General features: G+C 34.5%; 1 protein-coding gene across 1 annotated transcript in view; it reads left to right on the top strand.

The window, feature by feature from the left end:
- Positions 1 to 5662, top strand: part of LOC145260648 (uncharacterized) — a gene marked incomplete in the record, with an annotated part of 115975 nt that extends 110313 nt beyond the window's left edge. The window contains 2 exon segments of the mRNA XM_080118985.1: positions 992 to 1103; positions 5511 to 5662. Coding sequence (XP_079975111.1) covers positions 992 to 1103; positions 5511 to 5581 — 183 coding nt within the window.
- Positions 5663 to 24057: the final 18395 nt, after the last annotated feature.

The raw sequence follows: 24057 nt of genomic DNA, 5'->3' as shown, positions 1-24057 counted from the left end.
TTAAGCAGTACCATTCATCGAATTCTCCCAACCTCCTGGTTTAAGATGTCGGTTCAAGGTTCCTTTCTATCTTGAGCAATCGCTTGCAATGCTTTCTCATGACCCAATATTGTCACTCTAATGTTGCACATCACATCTTTGATCAGAGTTGGGAAGCTAGTAGACCTCTTTCTTTTAAAACTTTAAATATATTCTATTTTCATGAAGTTTTTATCACATGTATAAAATTATCGGGGAAGACGATGGAAGTGGTCCGGAATTTCTGTTACTGTCTATATGCCTTCACCTCCAATTGATCTGTTAAAACTTCTCATGTGTATATCCAATTTTAATAAAAATTAAACCATATGTATAAGATATGGAGTAAGAGTTTTCAGCTTCTTCCAACTATATTAGGGTCTAAATGGGAAGAGGAGGCAATAAACACCAAGAAAGTGATATGGTGTTATTAAACGGTGAAAAAGTATATAGTTCTGATCCTTATTCAATCCCGGGCAACATCGGATCTTCCTGCTAGTTTTAAATAAAAAAACTAGATTATAATTGCCCATTTAAGTTCTGCACTGTGACAATTGGTAATTATATCTATTGATCCATTTATGTAACTATATATTCCCATCTAGATATTTTTTTTCTTTTTTTCACCCTTAACTGGAAATCTTAAATTTTGGCCTTTTGTCAGTGGTCACCATTCGACCACACAGAATCTGACTACTAAATATTAGACAGTGTTCATTCAACAGGGCTTATCTGTTGATAATCTTGGACATTATTTTTTACAAGTTGGCTTTTTAGTCTCGCTCCAGTTTGATGAGGTATTTTTTTTTTTTTTTTTTTTTATTTTTTTTGTTTGAAAAAAAAGTAAAAAAAATCTCTTAGGTGGCCGGACTCTCTAGATTTATAATTTTTTTTTTTTTTTTTTTTTTTTTTTTTTCCAGATCAATTCTTACATAAGTAGTTTATTTTAATTTTTTTTTTTTTTTTTTTTCAGGTCCAACCTGTTGATGATTATCAATGGAAAGCTGAGGATTGTTATTGCTACGACGCTCATGACAGATGCGCTTGGTGCAGGAAAACTTCAAAAGAGTTTGAGTTTAAAACTGGTGAGTTTACCCAACTTCTCAGACAGGCACAATGTTATTTCGTCTAGGCTTTATGAGGCTACTTAAATTTTTTATGTTAGAATTCAGTGCCTGTTTGATTTATTTCACAGAATTCCCCAATTACACTCAACATACATGGTATGGTATTTTGCTGATAATAAAATGGACACGTCAAATTTCATGAAAATCTGCCCATTTTTTTTTTTTTTTTTTTCATTTCTTTTTTGCTAGATTTTTAAACATGGGTATGTTTACAGCTTCAAAGTGATCACTACATAGGAACATTGTTTCAAAGCGTCGATAATGTAAACACACTTTCAGTCTCATTTTCGTTATTTTCATAAGCTGTAAAATATTTTTTAGAAATATTAGTTTATTTGAAGCTTTTTTTAACTTGTACAAAATGCTTTGCTAAATGAAAAGAAAAATGCAGACCACGGATTAAATTAGTTGCATTGTGTTACATCTGTGGTGCACGTTGAAGTTACCTAAAAACTGCAATGAATATGTAACTAACTAATCAGAGTACGATCCCAGTTGAATCTAACTACATCCACTTATTGTGGCTCTAATTTTTGTCTATTAACGTTAACTTAGAATGAGTGTTTTATGCCAAATTAATTGTTAAATATGGTTGTGACCCCACTGACAGGTCGCTCACCCCAAACGTGTGTGCTATGGATCTTTCATTCATCTTATCTTATGGCCGTATCGTCATATTCTCGCTGGCGATTGTTGATGGCAATCCACAAGTATAAAAATAAAACAAAGCACAGGAAAAAACACATCAATGCTTCACACACACATATCTATAAAAGTGAACGTGTCTGTGTACATTTCCCTACACAATAACTCTGTCAATTTTCAGTCTACAGACTCGAAATTTGATATACAGGGTACTGAGATTTGGGAAGATCTTTATGATTGGTTTTCGGCTAGAAATTTGGCTGTTAAGGGGTCAAAGTTCAACGATTTGACCTTTGAGAACTCTACCAAACTCTGCCAATTTTGAGTCTAAACACTTGAAATTTTAGATATAGGTTCCTTGGACATGGATCTAACTTAACTTGATTTGAGCCCAAAACAAAGTTTAAGGGATCATAATAGGGGTCAATTGACCGCTTTTTTTTTTTTTTTTTCTTAAAATACACCTCCAAACACCTGGGCAACGCCAAGCTGAAATGCTAGTGTGTGTGTGTGTGTGTGTGTGTGTGTGTGTGTATATATATATATATATATATATATATATATATATCTGTTGGAATTGCTGATGTCCATTTATCTACTGTCGAGCATGTTTCGGTTAGCCCTTTACAAGAAGTAGATCTCTCCAGGCGATATTGTTTATACAAAAGCTTAGATAGACTAAGCTTTTGTATAAGCAACATCACTTGAAGAGGTCTCTAGTTATTTGTGACTGGCTGACCGAAACCTGCTCATGAATGTGTAGTGACATATTAATGCTTATATAAAACGAATAAAAAGTATATATAAATACATGTGCGTTTGCTAGAACGGTTGCATCCTAAATGCTACCCAATCATGCATGATGTAGAAACTATGAATAAATAGAACTGAGCGTAATAATTAAATGAATCTAATTGTCTGATAAGGAAGCATATAAAATGAATAATTAATGAAATTCGTTCTCCAATAGAATATGCAAATTAGTAAGTTTTTATGAAGACTCTCACATATCTATGATTGAGTCTTTTAATTTTTGGCCCCCTGACAAAGGAAGGATTGGTCCTAGTAATTCACTCCCGTTCATTTGTTTGCACTTTTCTCAATCACACCTTAGATTTTTTTTTTTTTTAAATTTTGTACAAACATTAATCATGGTGAAAGTAAATTTTTCACTCATGGGGGTGGGCACCCTGCATGCGCAGCTTGTTAAATAGAAAATGTAGACTTTTAATATCGGTGTCAGAGCAAGAAAAACCCCAACTTTATATAGATTAAGACTAGGTCCTAATTATCATCAGAAAGAAACATAAGCAAATCGAATTATATTCGGAGAAATAACATAGTGAAACAAATAGGCTAGTCTAAATCGAATATCGATTTGTTGGATATATTACTATTTAGGCCCGACTTTGAAAGATATTAATATATATGTAATTGGCTGTTTTGGGTTCTAAGTCTAAAATCTCATTGAGAAGGACACTTCTCAACCTATATATTCAACAAATTTTTAATCTAAAGACTTGAAATTTGGTACAGTAGAACCTCGGGATACAACATTAAAAAAATTAATCACAAAATACAGTATATAATACACATGTATATAATCAAATAACATAATTAACACCGTAATGTGGGGCAAATATCGTAACCAGGGACCGGAAAACATATTCCACATTGTAACCTGAAAAAACCCTATCCCAGGGTCACCGTATCCTGGGGTTCTACTGTATATGGTTATTTAGACATGTGGAAAATTTTTTAATCGGTTTTCATCCGGAAAAAGGGCTGCTAAGGGCTCAAAATTGAAAAATTGGTTTGTAGGAATTGTTGAATTTTTGTTTGCTAACTGTTTCTCAATTGCGCATGTATGAATGGTTCACATTAGATTCGTTGTGTTAAGTATAAGTCGGTTTGAAAGCACTTTTTAAAGAGCATGTCACGCTGGCTGAATGGTTATCATACTTGACTCGTTGTCTTTAGGTTTTGGCTTCTATCTCAGCTTGAGTATTTTTTTTACTTACAGGAAGTGAACTGTTTAGGAAAAACAATTCGCATGCATGTGTTTCAGTTTATTTCCGTTTATTTTTATTTTCTTTTCCTTCATTTTTTCCCAGGAATTTAACGTTGCATTTAATACGTACAGTATTTCTGATTAGAATACTGCATTAACCTTTAGGTTATGCTGGCTGTTATTTTTTAACACCTAGTTTTTACTATTACAAACAACTGCAACAATGGTGTCTTCAAGAACCATGGAATTCTTCTTTGACCTAACTGCATTAGTCAATGAATGCAATCCATGCTTGAAACCCACGTTTTTTTTTTGTTTTTTTTTTTTTTACATGGGGGTCACCACTTATCAAGGGCCGAAGGCCACTCAGGGATAAGGGTTATTGCATGTACAGTAATCAATGAGATAGTATTGTGGTAATCATTAGTTTTGCGGGTTTTGATAGTGTCTTACTTAAGGGGGCGGTTTGTCAATGTTGGACTTGAAGACGTCCAAGTTGTAGTCAGGTGGGAAACGGGCTAGCGGCAGAGAGTTCCACTGGCGTGCAGTTCTAAGAAAGAAGCTTTGCTCATGGAATCTACATTTGGATTTAGGCACATATAGAGAGTGGGGAAAATTATTGACAGTATTCCAGCCAGACGGGTGTTTCTAGTGAAAGATTGGCAAGGGGGGGGGGATGAGAGATTGGAGCTCAGACGAGCACCTGCCATGGAAATAACAGTAAAACAAAGACAGGCTTGCAACGTCTCTTCTGTGGGAGAGGTTGCAGAGAAGAGAAAAGGGCATTCCCCACTAAACCACGAAGTCTATTTTGTACTCAATCAAGGCAGGATAGGCTGTTTTTAGCAGCTCCAGCCCAGATGTGGCAGCAGTACTCCATCTTTGGACGTTTGAATGTTTGTATTGTTTTTTGATTAAAAAAATTATTTTTCAAAGACCCCAGACTTTATTTTATGTGATGTGTAAAAATTCAGATTCCTCATAGGCAATACCATGATTAAAATATAATTATGCGTATTTTATGACCAGGTAACTCCGGGTGGCCTACTAGTTAATATTTTTTTTTGTAGAACCCAAAGGAGATAACTCTGTATGATTGCACATAACTTCCTTTTTATCAGATTTCAGTTCTCCATTCTAAGGTATCTAAGCTGGCATAAGTATCTTAATACCCTGAAGTGAGATAAAATATATACCTGCCAAAAGCATAGTTTAAGAAAAAAGAAACCCAAAAATATGCTTGTCTGAATGCAGTATCAATACGTCGAGTGCACTGCTGTTTAGTTCTCCCACTAGTAATTTCATTATTACAATAAAGGTTTATTTAAATATTTTAAACAGGAATGAGGACGAACTCTGATTTTGAGTCTGAGATCCTGGTTATTATCGGAAAAAAGCTCAAGCGAATCAAATTATATTCAAAGCAATAATATAGTTAAAGAAGGCTAGTCTGAATTGGTTATCCATTTGTCACCTGCATTGCTGTTTAGGTCTGACTTTTAAAAATCCGAGATAATTTCATATTTTGAAGATTAGGGTTAGCTGTGAAGATTAGGGTTAGCTGTGAAGATTAGGGTTAGCTGTGAAGATTAGGGTTAGCTGTGAAGATTAGGGTTAGCTGTGAAGATTAGGGTTAGCCGTGAAGATTAGGGTTAGCCTTGAAGACTAGGTTAATTTATTTTAACTCGATCTTTTGTCTTTTTAAACAGGTAAAGATTGTTCTGTTGAAAATCCACAAGTGAAGAGCGAACAAGTGAAAACTGCTAAACAATGTTTTTGAATTACCGCGCTTAAGATGCCTTCTGCAAAGAAATCTGTGGAAAGAATTTTTTTGATTAAAATAAACGTGCTTTAAAACTTGCTACCGACATCCAAACTGCGTTTTTAATTTGTTCTATTTTAACATTTGAAGGCATCTTTAAGATGTTAACTATTTCGAAATTCCTAACACTAGCTTGGCTTAGAAAGCAAGGAATGTTTAATCTGTGTGCAATGTCTTGTGTGGATTTAGGCAACTGTTATTAAATAACGTTTTATGGTGAAACTTTTACTTTGTAAATTTTTCAAATAGTCCATTAAGTGTTTTAGTCAAATTAGTGGATATAGGTCATGTGGGTTTCTTTTTGAAAAGTACTTTGCATTTGATCCATCTATCACATCTTATGCTACCAGATCAAGCCACTCGAGGATAAGGGTTATTGCGTGTAGACTAATCAATGGGATAGTATCGTAGTAATCGTTAATATTGGAGATTTGATAAAGTGTCTTATTTAAGGGGGCGATTCATCATGAATTTGTTTATGTTGGACTTGAAGACATCCAAGTTGTAGTCAGGTGGGAAACAGGTGAACGGAAGAGTTCCACAGGCATGCACTTCTCAGAAAGAAGTTTTGTTGATGGAATCTGTTTTGATTTAGGCACAGATAAAGAGTGGGGAAAATTACTGACAGTGAGTTCATCTAGACTGGTGTTTTCTGGTGAAAGATTGGCGAGGGGGGGGCAGAAATTGGAGCTCAGACGAGCACTTGCCATGGAAATAACAGTAAAACAAAGACAGGCTTGCAACCTCTCTTCTGTGGGAGAGGTTGCAGAGAAGAGAAAAGGGCATTCCCCACTAAACCACGAAGTCTATTTATATTTTGGCAGGATAGGCTGTTTTTAGCAGCTTCAGCCCAGATGTGGCAGCAGTACTCCATCCTTGGACGTACTTGGTTTTTATACAAATAGAGAATTGCATCAGTAGTGAGATATCTTCTGGAGCGGTAGGATCCCACCATTTTCCCAGCGATCTGGGCAACAGACTTGATGTACGTGTTCCATTTAAGGTCAGGAGTAAAGGTCAAACCCAGAAGCTTATCAAAACATGGAGCTTCTCCTAGATGAGAGGTATCCATTTCAATTGATGCCAGATGGGGATCAGAGCGTTGATGTAAAGATAGGAGCTTGATTATAGATGCATTAAAAGTGCACCATGTTCTACAAAGCTAAAATAAAAACAAATTTTCTCTATAATAAATAAAAAAAAACAAAAAAAAAAAAATTAAACCCCATGAATATATATATATATATATATATATATATATATATATATATAATGTATATGAATTTGAAGAATAAAGATTCCTTGCAAAATTACTGGCATTAAATAACCCAAAAAGGGCTGATATTAGTAATGAGACAATTCCTGTATTTTTCCCGATTCTTATAAAATTACTGATTCCGTACTAAATTTCTGATTCTTTATAAATCTCTAAATATTTAACTATAAAGTTATTTTTCCTAATGACCATAAAAACATCAAATGTGCATATGGGTTAGATAGAAACCGACTTGAAAAAAAATATATTCATATTAAAAAATTTTTCTTCTGAATCACTGGATTCGGCATTAAATAACCTGAAAAGGGTTGATTGATATGCCGTAAAACAACCAACCTAAAGCTTGTGAAAATAACATTTAAAATAACAGTAGTCCAAATAATACAAAATAGATTTGCAAAGTTAGGAAAACAATGAAAAAAAAAAGTTTCCAACAAAATTCAAGTGTTATTTAATAACATTTGCTTGAATACATAATCTTGTAAATGATTCTTCGATATTACTAAAACAGCCAGGGCGTTCAGTACTACAGGTCGTTTTATTGTGTAACTGAGATGCACGGCTGGGTTGAGGGTGGCGGGCCTATTAACAAATGTGATTTTCAGAGATTTTTCTTAAAGAAAATTATGCCCATTACATTTGAAAATATAACTAACTACAGGGTGGTCAAAAAGTCAGGTAACATTTTAAAGAAAAACGATATTAGCAATACACGTATATTTAAGTACCATACATTGAAATATAAAATGAAACAAACATGAAATATGTTTATTTTGTTAATTGTCGTCCATTTCTCTCTATCAATCGCTGGAAGCGATTAACCACTGATTGTGTAACACGTGTAATCATGTCAGCTGATATCCGCGAAATCTCCTCTTCAATAAATAACTTTATAGACGCTATTGTATCCGGCTTCTTGCCATAAACGCTATCCTTTACATAGCCCCAAAGCCAGAAATCAGGAGGGGTAGTTTATATATTACACTCAAATATTTAAACAAATAATATTAAACGAATACAGATTATAATGGATCATATTGTTTTTTTCTACCTTTAACATGTTACCTGACTATTTGACCATCCTGTAGACTACCGATCCCAGGGCAGGTAGAATTAAATTTCCTAATCGAAACAGTTTTGTATCATTTATGTGCCCTTCATGCAGATTAAAATCCGGATATGATACTAAACCCTATGTCTAGAATCCTTATTCTAATATTGATCAAAATCCATTACTTGAGTTTGATACTAGGCAATATCTAAAATTTTAAGCATAAGGGTCTTAAAGAAATTTAAATTCTGGGAAATCTGGTTTAGTTGATGTCTTGATAAAATCTCTGTTGCAGATCTGAAATATTTAAATTTGTTTCGGCTCATACATTTCTCTCTAAAAAATTCTTTAAAAATATGCGAAAGAAACTGAAACTTCAGTAATATTTATTACATGATGTCTCATCATTGTTGGCAGAACTGATTTGATTATACATTTTGTTCATTAGAATTGAGCCAGCCCCAGCTACGAAGTGTTTTCGGTGCAACTTTGTGTCACACACTTTTAAGATGTCACCATTCGCTGCGGCAAACACATGTTTGGTATGCAGGTTCAGGAAGGCATCTTGCAGGTACATTACATGGAGCACCACTTTGTCGCCTACCCGCCAAGCAAGTTTATTCAGGGGGGGGCATCTCCCCCAAGTGAATTAAACATGCCCCCAGATACCAACCTGGAAATTTCCAAGATTCAGCGAGATTGATGTCTAATGCACATTCTTATAATACCACAGAAATCTAAAATATCCAAATTTTCACAAAGAGGATTCAATTTCAATCATACCCCCCCCCATCTGTATATAACTATATAGTCCTTTACGCCTAGCAGTTATGTTCCAAAATTCATAATGATTAACTAGCAGGACCTGTGGACTAGCAGGACCTGTGGAAATTCCACAGGGAACTTCCTTCATATATATACTATATTGATGTTGACATTCTGTAGATGTTCAGTGTAAATGGAGACGCTCTGATATTATTGTAGCTTTTTGTTAAAACTGCAAAAGTATTTAACTAAGCTAGCACGAACACCCTGCAAAGCCCGGTCGTAAAGTGTGCTTAAATATGATATTTTAATTTATACAGATTGCATATATATTATAGAGTTTATGTTCTATCAATTTTTATATATTATAAAGTTGCGATTTAAAAAAAAATATATATATATCATATGACTTGGGTTCATCAGCTTGAATCGAAACTTAATCCTAAACTTATATATGGAACTTTAGTTCCTTCAGCTATGACCAAAAGTTATGAAGAATTCTTGATAAAATTATAAAAAAAAAATTACCAAGATGCCATCAGCTAAAACTGAAACCAAGAATTATGAAGAATTCTTGATAAAATTATTTAAAAAAAAAAAAAATAGATTATTGGAGTGGCATTAGCTATAATCAAAACCAAAACTTATGAAGAATTCTTGGTAAAATTATTTATTACAAGAAATGGAAGTACATAACAATTAAACGACCTGGATGTAAACGTGACACACGAAAATAACACGCTATCGTATTAATATATGGATTACTAAATGGAGATGCTCTGATATTATTGTAGCTTTTTTGTTAAAACTGCAAAAGTAGTTTTAGGAGAGGTAATTGTTTTACCTTCCTAATAAATTATAGCAAAGAACAAGGCACAAAAGAAACTTTTTAAACAATAACAATGAAGAGTACTTCATTTGTAGCAGGAACTGGCAGGTCGAGCTGTTAAAAGAATAAAAAGAAAGTTCTTTTAAGGTCATCGAAGGTCAATCAGTATCGTGTCGTCCTTGGCTGGATAGCAGTTGTCTCAAATTGAGACCGTCAATGTTATAGCGAGATGTCCGGTGGACACGGGATGAAAGAGGATAGATGTTGCTAGGCTGGCAGTCTGGATCTGACTGCTGACGTTCCCTTGAGACTTTTAGGGAGTAGATGAATCAATGTGCCCTGTTAGCTGATTGGTCAGCCTGTGACCGGAGAACTCGGGGGGGGGGCATTGATTCACCAGAGAAAATAGTTCTGTGACTGCTACATATTTATCTAAGCTAGCATGAACGCCCAGCAAAACCCGGTCGTAAAGTACGCTTAAATATGATATTTTAATTCTTGCAGATTTCATTTATATTATTATAGTTAATGTTCTATCGATTTTTTTTTTTTTTTTTTTTTTTTTTTTTTTATTTATTTATAAAGTTGTGATTTCAAAAAAAAAATATATATATATCCATATGACTTGGGTGTATTAGCTTGAATCGAAATAAAAAACTTATGAAAATATATATAACTTGAGTTCCTTCAACATAATCGAAACTGAAACCAAAACTTATGAAGAATTCTTGGTAAAATTATTTATGGAAAGAAATGGAAGAACATAACAATCAAACGACCCGGAGGTAAGCGTGACACAGAAAATAACACGCACGATATCGTATCGATATATAGATTACTTACATGGGTGACAATGTGTGAGGACACTCAACGAATTTTTGATCTACAGACTTGAAATTTGGTATATAGGGTATTCAGACAGGTGGAAAACATTTTAATTGGTTTTCATTTAGGGGGAAAAAAGCGCTGCTGAAGGGTAAAAATTAAAAGGTTATCACGTTTTATTTGTCCCATGACTGTGCATGTGTGAATCATTTAAGTCTGAGCTTGAGTATTTTTTTTTTTACTTACAAGAAGTGAACTGTTTAGAAAAATCATAATACCCACATGCACATCTTGGTTTCTTTCCATTTTTTTTTTTTAAGATTGCATTTAATACCAAGCAATGCCAGGTACAACTTCCAGTGTGTGTATGTATATATAGTTGGAGATATTCATTGATTTAAAACCACCTGAACAGTGAGAATTTTTTTTTTTTTTTTTTTTTTTTTTTTTTTCACTGTTCTTCTAACTGAAACCAAAATTCCCCTCTTCCCTCATTCGTTTTCTTAGTTTTTAATTTATCATTTTGACGTTTCCTCTTAGAGGGTCAGACGATAAGGCCTTAAGGAAATTTTAATTTCACCTGCCCATTTCTTGTTTTTTGGTATTTAAATTAAATTATGTTTCCTCTGAAATTTCTCCTTCCATTTTGCTGTACCAAAAATTTACATATATATATACACACACACACACACACACACACAGTGGGGGGGGGTCAAGAGTTTGCAGACCTATTTTTTCTCAATTTCTGAGTTAATTTTGCTTTATTTTTCATTTTGGACTCTTCTATCATTTACTGGTTGCCATTCTGGTTTGTTCCATTACTACATTTTACGATAAAAGCCAGAATGTAATAATAGTTCCACATTTTCCACTTTTCAGGTGAGCCAAAAGTTTATGCAGGTAATCTTAATTCATTGATAATGGCTAAAGGAAAGATGTTGACACATAGGGAGAAGGGTGAAATTGTTACATTTCTTGCTGCAAAGAAATCTACATTGGAAATTTTGAAAATTTTGAAACGAGATCATCGAACTGTGAAACGTTTCGTCATTGACGGCAAAGATGGAAGAAAAAAGTATAAAAGTGGTAGACCAAAGGTGACTTCACCACGAGATATTAGAAAAATCAAGAGGAGTTTGCTAGCAAACCCACACAGCACAAGCAAAGCTATTTTCGACCATGCAGGAGTGTCTGGCATCTCTAAAAGAACCTGAAATCGGATTTTGAAACAGATAGCCGACCAGAGAACACAGACAAAATGTCCCCCTTTGAGTAATATAAACTGTCAGAAGCGTTTAGCAAGGGCCACTGAATATTTGAAAACCAATTTTCAAAATGTTCTCTGGACTGACGAGACTAGAGCAACCTTCAACGGCCCCGATGGTTGGGCCAAGGGATGGCCTTCTTAAAGGCAATAGCCCACGCTTGCGATTCAAACGTCAACAGGAAGGAGGAGGAGTGATGATTTGGGCTGGTATTATTGGAAGTGAGATTGTTGGTTCTTTTATTGTCCCTGACTGTCTCAAAATGAATTCTGTGAACTACTGCAAGTTTTTGGAAGCAAATTTATTGCCCTGATTGAATTCATAAAATGATGCTCTCAACCAGAATCTAATTATCCAACAAACAATGCCCCAAGCCATGCTTCTTGGTTCACAAAATACACACACACACACACACACACATAACACACACACACACACACACTAGCTGGTTGTATTACAATGACCAAAGGAAAAAATTGGTTCACGATCATTTTTTCTTTTTGCAAATACCTGTGTATTTTTTTTTTGTCTTACATTTGTTTTTTGTTTTTTTTGTTTTTTTGTTGCTCTTCAGACGAAATAATAAATTATATAAAAGAATTTAAAAAAAAAAAAAAAAAAAAAAAAAAAAAATCTGAGATGGCAGCTTGAGATTCTTCCAACAATGTATCAGATATTTGGGGTGGGGTTGGGGGGGGGTTCTGATTATCAACTTTAAAGTGATTTTTTTTATTTTTTATTTTTTTTTATTGTCTCTAAAAAGCAGTCAAATAAACTAAAGACAAAATGATTTGGAATTATTTTCTTTCGCCATTGCAATGTAATTAACCAATATACAGGGTGTACATAAAGTTACTATACAGTGCTTGATTAAATAAACCTGTAAAAAAAATGAATATTAACTATTAATACAAATATAATACAATAAAACAATAAGACTGTATAGTAACTTTACGGTCACCCTGTATATGCACTGACGTTAGAAACATAAATTTCATTGAACTTGATACTTGAAACCATTTGGACGATATTTTGAAGGATGTGCCTTAAAAATATATATTTTTCATATAAACAAATTATATTATTGCCTCCCCCCCTCCTCCAACAAAGGATTGGACCTAGTAATTCACTCCCGTTCGTTTGCACTTTTTCAATATAACCACGCCTTAGATTTTTTTTCTTTTTTTTTTTTTTCTTTTTTTTTTAAATTTTGCACAAACATTAGTAATAGTGAAAGTAAAGTTTTCACTCATAGAGGGTGATCATACATACTCAGCTTTTTTATTAAAGAACAAAAACTATACAATAGTTTTTGTTAGGCTAAGCAGTTTCATTGTTACAAACGGCTTAATTTTATGAAGTTCTGAGAATTTGGGAAAAGCGAAAGAGACATGATTTTGTTTTTTATTTATTTTTTTTTTTTCATGGAAATTGCTCCAGACAAAGCAATAAGCCACTTGATGTAAGGAGCTAATAAGAACAAAATATGATTAACACAAAGACAGGAGATATGTATTAGCCTTAGTTTTGAAAACATAAAAAAAAAGATTATAGGCAGGAAGAGTTCCACAAGTCTGCAATTCTTAGAAAAAAAAAATCTGCTGGAATAAGAAAGTGTATTACAGTGAGGCATCAAAACAGTGAGTTGATGAAGACCACTAGATCAATGAATTAAACGAACTGGAACAAAGGAAGCAGACAAACAATTCTAAAAAACACATGACATTATTTATAAAAAAAAGACAGACTAGCAGCATAGTACTAATGTGCCAAAAACAAATGTTAAATATATCTAACCTAAAAAAAAAAACCCAGCAATTCTTTCCCCTTTTTCTTGGAAATATTCTCAATCTTCTCATGACATTCTTTGTCTCTTAAATGACAATACCGTCATCTCATTAATTAATCAATTAATCCTTATCCACAAGTAGCTTTTAGCATTGATAAGTAATGATTCATCTTATATATATATATATGTTAAGTAATGTGATTGATAATTTAAAATTTAAAAATCAAATTATAATTAAATTAAAAATCCGTTTCATAAGGAACAACAACAAAATCAATTATCTGTACGATCGTTTCGGAAAACAGTGCTTTTTATTGTGGTAGACATCAAGTTACGGACAATAATTATTACATATAGTTTTTTAATAAGCAAGGTCTCCTCGTCAGCAAATTTTGAAGGGTTTTTATTAAATTTAAAAGACACCATAAATAAACCTAGCATTAAAAGTAAGGCAGATGTATCTGTAAAAAAAATTGAAATAAAAGGTCTGGATTTAAAATTGATAAGAAAATTAATATGGGTTAGAGATAGAAAAGAAATAGAGTAAAATATAGATTTGAATTTAAATTATAAATTTGCTTTAAGTACAACATTACAAATATATACATGCATATATATGAAAAAATAGACACATATATACATATACATAGATATACAGGTATATACATAAAAATATAGGTACAAAAAAAAAAAAAAAATTCCGAAACGATCGTATAGATAATTGATTTTGTTGTTGTTCCTTCTTATGAAACGGATTTTTAATTTAATTATAATTTGATTTTTAAATTTTAAATTATCAATCACATTACTTAATATTGAATTAGCTCTAGGATATTTACCTATCGAGCTTATTATATATCTAAATTACAACGAGCACTTTCTCTTTCCTGTATTTTAATTAAACTAGTGTGTGTGTGTGTTTGTATGTCTTGCAAAAACTTTCGACAGAGGCCAAGCATTTTCACCAGATATCATTTTCAAGCTCCTTCCAACAAGATATCAAAAAATTGGCTAAAAACATTCATTCCTACACCCTCAACCAGACCCGTTTCTACAAGGAAGGTGGGAAAAAATGGTTCCTTCATGGCAAGATGGCTTCTATGCATGTGGCAACACCTGCAAAAGACGTACCTTGAATTTGTTTAAATATAAAAATCGACCTACATTCGCCCACGCGTCCATAGCACAATGATTAAATGACAGCATCATTATCTTAAGATTGCAGGTTCAATCCGAGTTATCAGATATTTTTTTTTCTTTTGATTTTTAAACTTTTAATATTGAAACAGTTATTTATACCATTATTTTATTTTTAAACTTTTAATATTGAAACAGTTATTTATACCATTATTTTATTTTTAAACTTTTAATATTGAAACTGTTATTTATACCATTTTTTTATATTTAAACTTTTAATATTGAAACAATTATTTATACCATTTTTTTTATTTTTAAACTTTTAATACTGAAACAGTTATTTATACCATTTTTTTATTTTTAAACTTTTAATATTGAAATTTATACCATTTTTTTATTTTTAAACTTTTAATATTGAAACGGTTATTTATACCATTTTTTTTTCTTCGTTTTTTGCTGTTTTTTGTTTTTGTTTTTCTGAACACGTTCATTTTTTTATTTTATTTTTACCGATTTTGTGAAGAAGTTTTACGTTTGTTTGCTTTTTTTTTTCCGATTTTTTTTTTTAAGAAGTTTAAACGGTTATTACTTCGCTTATTCTTTACTCTCCCCTACGCATACACCTCCATACACCCGGGCAACGCCGGGTACCCCCGCTAGTCTATCTATATATATTTATATAAAAGCGAATATATATGTATGTAGGTATGTTTGTGCCAGCTAAAAACTTTCGAATAACGCGGCGAAAATTCACAAACTCTGTATCATATCAAAGCCCCATCCTTCGCTTGAAAAATATCGAAAAATTGGCCAAAAACGTTAACTTTTTCACCCCGAAATCGACAATTTTCGACAGGGGAGGGTCAACAAAAACGGGTTTCTCGTAACGATGACCGATTCTACACATGCATCAGATGACGTTGTGACCTGATTTACTTTTAAATAGTTGAAAAACCGAACATATTTTGTCTACGTCGCTTTAGCGCAGTTGATTAGCGCGTTTGTTCATTATCTAAACATTTTGGGTTCGAATCGTGGTGTGGATTTTTTTTTTTTTTTTTTTTTTTTAATTTAAATATTGAACCCCCGTGTTATTTAAGCCATTTTTCACATAACGTTCGTTTTCCTGTTTTCTTTTTTTTTTTTTTTTTTTTTTACTTCGCTTATTCTTAGCGACACCCCAAAACACCCGGGTATCCACCAATTTTTTAAAAATTTTAATATCGAAACCGGCTTATTTAAGCCATTTTTCACGTGTTCGTTTTTCTGTTTTCATCATTCGTTTGCGTTACGTTAGATTTTTTTTTTCTTCCCCCCCCCCCTAGCAACCATTGTAAGAAAGTAATAAAGAACGCAAGAGAGTTGTATGCTCAGTCCGTCAAGTCCAAACTAGCTGAGCAGCGGCTTGGTTCCCACCAGTTTTGGCAAATAGCAAACAGAATCCTGAACAGAAGCGTGTCCTCTATCCCAACTATCATCAATGGACCCGAGTTAATCTCGTCAGCATCAGACAAAGCCAAACTCTTTGCCAAGAACTTTGCAGCCAATTCTACCCTTTGTGACTAAGGCCACCAACCCCAAATATTTCCTCCTGTATCAGAAAACACACTGTGATATACAAATATCTGTACGTGATGTTGCCAAGCTAATCAAAAACCTTGATTCCAGTAAAGCAACCGGCCCTGACGGTATTCCAATTATAGTACTCAAAAAAACTTCAACCAGAACTAGCACCCATACTTACAAAACTGTTTAAACGTTGTCTTAAGGAGAATTGCTTCCAATCACCCTGGAAAATCTCATCAGTATGCCCTGTATTTAAGAATTCAGGTGATCGTTCATCCCCCTCTCAGTACAGGCCAATAAGTCTCCTGTGCGTCATGAGTAAGTTGCTGGAATCTGTGTTAAATAGAGAAGTAATCAACCATCTCAACAAAAATAACCTTCTTAGTGACACACAATATAGTTTCCATTTTGCTAGATCTACAGCAGATGTGTTTGCAGTTATATCTCATAGGATTAGCGAATCTCTCGACAGAGGCAACCTTTCTAGGGCAATTGCTTTTGACATATCAAAGGCCTTTGATAGGGTATGGCATAAAGGTTTACTTCACAAGATCTCCAGCTATGGTATAGCTGGAAATGTCTTCTCAATTATTAAATCATTTCTCTCTGATAGGTTCTATTTCCCCCCCTTTTTATTTTATTTTTTCCTACCTTACTCCCGGTCCTGGATATGACCTTAAACTACATCCGATGGTGAGGTCCGGCTTACAGGCTTGGGGAGTGTGGAGCCACCTCTTAATTGCCATTGCTCCCAGGTCCACCCTGACCCGGAGTGGTAGTACCTGTTAGGGTCCCAACTATGGGTTAAATAGAAACAGATTTTAAAAAGGAAAAGAAACAACAAAAAAAGAAAGAAAAAGAAAACAAATATATTCTATTAAATTATCTATTAATTTATTTTTTTTTTTTTGCCCTGTCAGTAGGGCATGAGAACAAACCGACTGCCCCCCTGCAGAGGGTAAAAATCCCTCAATGGGGCAACCAGTTAGCCGTGGGTTGCTACCCGTAAAGTCTTAGGACGTGATCCTGGTGATTGAGCGAACCTAAACCAGGATACATAGAAGTTTAGGCACCGCAACACATTACTTTGGCCCTTACTTCGATTAGATGGGCGGTCGGAGAGGCCCGATCCGACCAATCGGCCAGTCACGCCAAGCCCCACCATATATTGCCCATTCCAAAAACTCACTACTAATACAACACATCCCCCCTCTCCCACAAATAACCCTACTCCCTAATATATGATGGAAAGCGGTGGCTGAGGGTCAATCGATTAGGTGTGAATATCGATGACGAGGCTGTAAACCCCTCAGGATTGCTACAGATCCCATAGCAATATCAAGAGAGAACAGATAATCATTATGATACCACCAAAGTCGGTTATATCATCATTGTATCCCTGTAGAGGCTGGGCGAATGGGTTTCCCCCCAGGCTCTTCCCAAATAGGACTCCGAGGTGGGTGGGGAACAAAGATGACGAAAAAAGAAAACAAAATATATGGCTTATTCCTCCCAAAAACCATCCAACCACCCAAAGAGAATCCACTCTGATGTCTCTGACATCAGTAGCTCTGACGAAGAGACAATAAAACCAAGGAACTCAACATTCGTAGTAATAGAATCAATGGAGGAAACTCCTTTGAGCAAACTATCACCTTTTAAAATTGAAAAAAATCTTAAAACTCTAAAACCAAAGTCTATTAAAAAACAATTTAACGGCAGCCTACTCATAGAAACCCATAACGAAGAACAAACTAAAGAAATATTGAAACTAAAATTATTTGAAAACATCAAAGTCAAATGCTACAGACATCCAACCCTAAATACCTGCAAAGGAGTAGTGAAAAGCCACGAACTTGCACTTTGTCCTGATTTCCTCCAAGGGACAAACTTACAGAAACAGAATGTGTTAGATGTTCGCAGAGTTCAAATGAAAAAAAAACAGTGAGAAAATCGATACCAATACATATATGCTAACTTTCGATTCCCTCACCATACCCAAAGAAGTGAAAGTCGGATATATGAAAATAAATGTAGAAATTTATATTCCAAACCCCCTCCAATGCTTCAAGTGCCAGAAGTTTGGACACCATCAAGATCGGTGCACACGATTACCAATGTGTGGAAGATGTGGAGAAAGTGGCCCACACATTGACTGCAGAAAAGATTTCAAGTGTGCCAACTGCCTGGGAAACCATGGCGCTGGCTCTAGATATTGCGAAATATGGAAAAGAGAAAAAGAAGTGACCAAACTAAAACATATAAAGAATATATCCTACCCAGAGGCCAGGAAAATCATCGAAACTAAAACATATGCAGATGCAACAAAAAAAACTAATCCAATCAACAATCAAAATGGTCATATACATGTAACGGATACAACTGACAAGAAAATTGATGTCCTAAGCAAACTAATAAAGGAAATGAAAGAACTATTAGAAGAAATGAGGAAAATGAATAGTGCAATGTCTGCAACCAATCCAAGGATAATATTAAGTAAAGACACTACTGAACCACAAAAAGAAACAAAACCACAAACCATTTCTACAAAAACAACCGAACAACCATCAAACACATCACAAGCCAGAAAAGAATCAAAAATCCCCCCAGACAAAAAAAAAACAACAAACAAAAACAGGAAAAGAAAGATCCCGATCTATATCTCGAACAGGGACTCCGACAGAAAATAGATTTGAGGGATTGGAGACGATGGAAGTTGAACACAATTCCAAATGATGAACAAAATATTACAATGGAATATCAGAGGGATAAAAGCAAACCAAAATGAACTCACATTATTAATAACAAATATGAGCCCAGCACTTGTCTGTCTACAGGAGACCTTTCTGAAAGAAAATAATACCATCAACATAAAACACTACACATCTTACAACTACATAAATAAAGATACGGACAGAGCTTCTGGAGGCACATCAATACTTGTGAAGAATGAAGTCCCTCAAAGACAAATAAATATAAACACAAACTTGCAAGCAATTGCAGTTTCAGTGACTCTACATAGAACTATAACACTTTGCTCAATATACATCCCTCCAAAAGATACAATCAACGAAACTGAGATAACTCAATTAATAAAACAACTCCCTAAACCCTTTTTTCTACTAGGAGATCTCAACAGTCACAATGTAATATGGGGAAGTAAAGAAACAAATAAAAAAGGAAAAGAAATAGAAAACATAATAAATAAAAATAATCTATGCCTCCTTAATAATCAAAACTACACCTATATGTACCCAGCAACAGGTACTTTCACCGCCATTGACCTTACTTTATGTGATCCTTCCATATATATGGACTATGACTGGAAAGTACCCAATGACACCTGTGGGAGTGATCATTTCCCAATCATCCTGGAAAGTCTAAGTACTAGCACTGAACAAAAAACACCCAAATGGAACCTACATAAAGCGGATTGGGAAGACTTCCAGGAACAGTGCAAAAACCAATTAATTATCGAAAAGAATGATGAAGATGACCATTTGAACTACTTCATTAAAACACTCACAAACATAGCAAATAATACCATACCGAAAACAACCAAAACCAACAATCACAACAAACCTTGGTTCACAAAAGAATGCAGAAAAGCCATCAGAGCTCGACGAGCTGCCTTGAGAAAATTCGAAAAGTATCCAACAAGCGAAAATCTGGATTTCTTCAAAAACAACAGAGCAAAAGCCAGACGAATCATAAAGGAATCCAAAAGAACAACTTGGAGAAATTATATATCCAAAATTAATGTGAATACCAAGGCGAAAACAGTTTGGAACATGATGAAGAAAATAGAAGGAAAGTGTAGTAGTACACCAATATCCCACATCTCTAAAGGCAACAAAATATACACCGATCAAAAAGACATTTCCAATAACCTGGCAGATAATTTATCAAAAATTTCATCATGTGACAGACAAACAGAGAAATTCAAAAAGATTAGAGAAAAGGAAGAGAAAAAGAAAATTCTATTTAAATCACAAAATACTGAAAAATACAACCAACCTCTTACCTTGCCTGAATTAAAAGAATCGCTAACCAAATCCCATGACACAGCTACAGGGCCCGATGAAATTCCATATGAAATCCTCAAAAAACTTCCAGAAACCTCAATGAATTACCTACTTGAAATTTTCAACATTATATGGTCCAGTGGAAACGTACCCGAGACCTGGAAAGAGGCCACAATAATACCAATCCCCAAATCTGAAAACTCAAACATCCAATCCCAATCAAGTAACGTCTCAGATCCATTGAATTTCAGGCCAATAGCTCTAACAAGCTGCATTTGTAAGACCATGGAAAGGATTATAAACAAAAGACTAATCTGGTTCCTGGAAACAGAGAATCTTATTACAGAATTTCAAACAGGATTCAGGAAAAACCGAAGTTCAATAGACCACATAGTTAGACTTGAAACCTTCATCAGAGAAGCCTTTGTAAGGAAGGAACATTTAACAGCAGTGTTTTTTGACATGGAAAAAGCCTACGATACTGTGTGGAAGTACGGTGTTACAAGGGATCTGAAGGCGCTTGGACTAAAAGGCAGAATGCCAATTTTTATTGAAAATTTTTTAAAAAATAGACGGTTCAGAATAAAGGTTGGCACAGCTCTCTCGGACTTGAAAGAACAAGAGAATGGAGTACCTCAAGGGAGTATACTGTCAGTGACCCTGTTCAGTATCCGAATTAACAACATTGTAAAAAACCTTAACCCTGGGGTAGATTGCTCCCTATATGTGGATGACTTCCTAATATGCTGTAGATCTAGATATATATCTATAATAGAAAGGAAGCTTCAATTGTGCTTAAACAAAGTAATGAGATGGACGGAAGAGAATGGATTTAGATTCTCCAAAAGAAAAACGAAATGCATGCATTTCTGCAAACTAAAGAACATGCATAATGATCCTGTCCTAACCATGGAAGGAATGCCCATACCCGTTACTGACCAGTACAAATTCTTAGGGATTTTATTTGACAAAAAGTTAACATTCATCCCACACATAAACTATCTGAAAAAAAAAATGTAACAAAGCTGTAAATCTTTTGAGAGTGGTAGCACATACCGATTGGGGTGCAGACAGGGAAACACTCCTTAAACTTTACAGAGCACTAGTCCGCTCAAAGCTAGACTACGGTTGTTTCATATATGGATCAACCCGAACATCATATATAAAAAGCCTAGACCCTATTCACCATACTGGCCTAAGATTGGCCCTAGGAGCATACAGAACTTCCCCCGTGAACAGTCTATACACGGAAGCACACGAACCCCCACTAGATCTAAGGCGAGAAAAGTTAGCCCTTCAATATTTACTGAAACTGAAGTCTTGCCCAAACAACCCTGCATACCAATGTACCTTCTATCCTAAATATGAAGAACTCTTTAACATGAGAAGAAAAACTATCAAAACGTTCGGGCTCCGAATGAAGGAAAGCATTGAAGAATCGAAAATTCCAATCTCCAGCATTCACAACTTCATACTGCCTAAAACACCCCCATGGACCATGAAACAAGTTGAAATAAAACTCAACCTAAACAAAAAGTCCAAATCTACCACAAACCCTATTGAATACCACGACGAACTTCAACATTTAAAATTACAATATTCAGACTACACCTTTATCTACACAGACGGGTCTAAAAGCAACAATCACACTGGATGTGCAGCAACGTACCATAAAACCACAATGAAGAGAAATCTTCAAAATGAAGCATCTATATTCACTGCAGAGACTATAGCCATCGATCTAGCACTCAACATAATTTCAGAGGAAACCACCAAAAACTTCATCATTCTCACATATTCTCTATCAGTCCTATTATCTATACAAAATCAAAAACAAGAAAATCCACTAACAACAAAATTAATAGAAAAAATCAATATCCTTTCAACTACTAAAAACATTATTCTTGTCTGGATCCCCAGCCATGTGGGGATCAAAGGCAATGACAGGGCAGATATAGCTGCAAAAAGATCTTCTCACCTTCCAACTGACAATTTTAAGATTCCACATACTGATCTTAGACCCCAGATAAAAGCATACATACAGGAAAAATGACAACTGCGGTGGAGTCAGCAAAAGGGCAACAAATTATACTCAATCAAACCTGAACTTAAGGAACGATGTCCGGACATCAAGAGCCATGTGAATTGGTCATGTTTTGAAACCACACTTCTGATGTCATAACAAAAAGAGGATTCTCACTATAGGAGCTAGAGTTAGTCAGATCCCAGTAGTTGAGGCAGAAGTGCTGGAGTCAGTCTGCTAGTCAGTCAGAGAGAGAGTTGGAGTCAGTCCTTTGGAAGCGAAGGAAAGAACATTAAACTATGTAGATCCCAAATTCCTGACGTTATCATCATTCGACCGGTCCAATGAAATAAAGAATTATCATCTTTGTGCTTTTATAAGACTGTTGTGTTATCTTTCAACACCCACAAGGTAATGCGTGAAACATCTTATTATGAACATTGTGTAACCCTTCCAAGAATATGTATCTCTATCATCCTCACTATATGAGTTAAGAGGAAACATCCCAGAACTGTATAAATGTCCCCCCACCCTCATCATTGTTATATATATATATATATATATATATATATATATATATATGTCCCCATCATATCTCTTAATATGAACTCGGCATCATCCTTTTTATATGAAACCCCCACAATACATCTATCGATTTGGTGCTCGTTGTCCAGTGCACCCATACGGAGGGGGGGGGGGCGAATCTCATGTATACTATGAAAACACAACAAAAGGGTCCATTGAAAAAAAAAAACAAAAGACCACGCAAAAAAAACAAAAAAAAAAAAAACAAAGAAAAAAAAGCTAGCCGAAATACACACATACACGCAATGGAAAAAAAAGTGAAGCATGCATTCTCACAAGAAAAAAAAATGTCGATATGCCACAAAAAAAAAAACAATAAATAAATAAAAATTAAAAAAAACAATAAATAAAAAAAAAAACAATAAATAAAACACCCATACACGAATGTCTATGCTAGACGATTCACACATGAAAGAAAAAATGTATTAAAAAAAGATCTGCTCAAAGAAAAAAAAAACAGTAATAAAATAAAAACAAACACAAAGGTTATAAGGTACTTTTGAGTAAAACATGATGCAATACTATGACATTCGGCTAATAATTTTCATTGATAAATGAATTGTTTTGTTTTAAAAACAGATATATGAACATTCAATACACAGACCATGATCATCTCACTTGTTGGGCCAGTCCAAAGTTGTTGCCCAATTCAGTCAGTGTTGCAATAAAGCGATTTTATTTTCAAACAAAAAAACCACAAGTTCAAAAACGATTAAAAACAATGTTCATTTTTCTTTGTGGATTAAAATGGTACTCGTTTTCTTGGGTTAATTTGAAAAATCAGAACATTTATCTTGCATAACTGGGGGGAAAAAAAAGCATCAACTTGACGCAATAGACCACCGAAAACCAGCTGCATATGTTCTGCTCTGATGGATTCCACTTCCTATCTCCTGGAATTTTTTCACTTGTTAAATTCTGGCTTATGATAGTGATCACCATTCGACCACCCAGAAGCTGAGTATTTAAGATATCTGCTAATGATAACTGTTAGACGATGTTTATTCAAGGGGCTTATCTAGAGACCCTTCTCAAGTAGGTTGGTCTTGGCATAAATCTCTGTTTCGATGTGAATTTCAAACGGAACCCTTTATTTAATCCATGTGTGCCGCATGCTCTCGTTCTGTCAGCCAAGTAATTCGCAGTTGTATTTTGAGTGTCATCCATGCTGAGGATTGAACTTGCAACCTCCAGAAGAGTCTAATTTATAACTGTCCATCTCATCTTGATATGTATTGCTGTTATTACATATTGTTTTTGCTCGGTGTTGTAGGCAATGGGTGATTCCTTTCTATATG

Source organism: Euprymna scolopes, chromosome 36 (assembly GCF_053919585.1).
Source record: "Euprymna scolopes isolate OS-2025 chromosome 36, ASM5391958v1, whole genome shotgun sequence".
Classification (NCBI taxonomy): domain Eukaryota; kingdom Metazoa; phylum Mollusca; class Cephalopoda; order Sepiida; family Sepiolidae; genus Euprymna; species Euprymna scolopes.
Note: the sequence above shows the minus strand (reverse complement) of the source record. Positions and strands in the feature narration are given on the sequence as shown.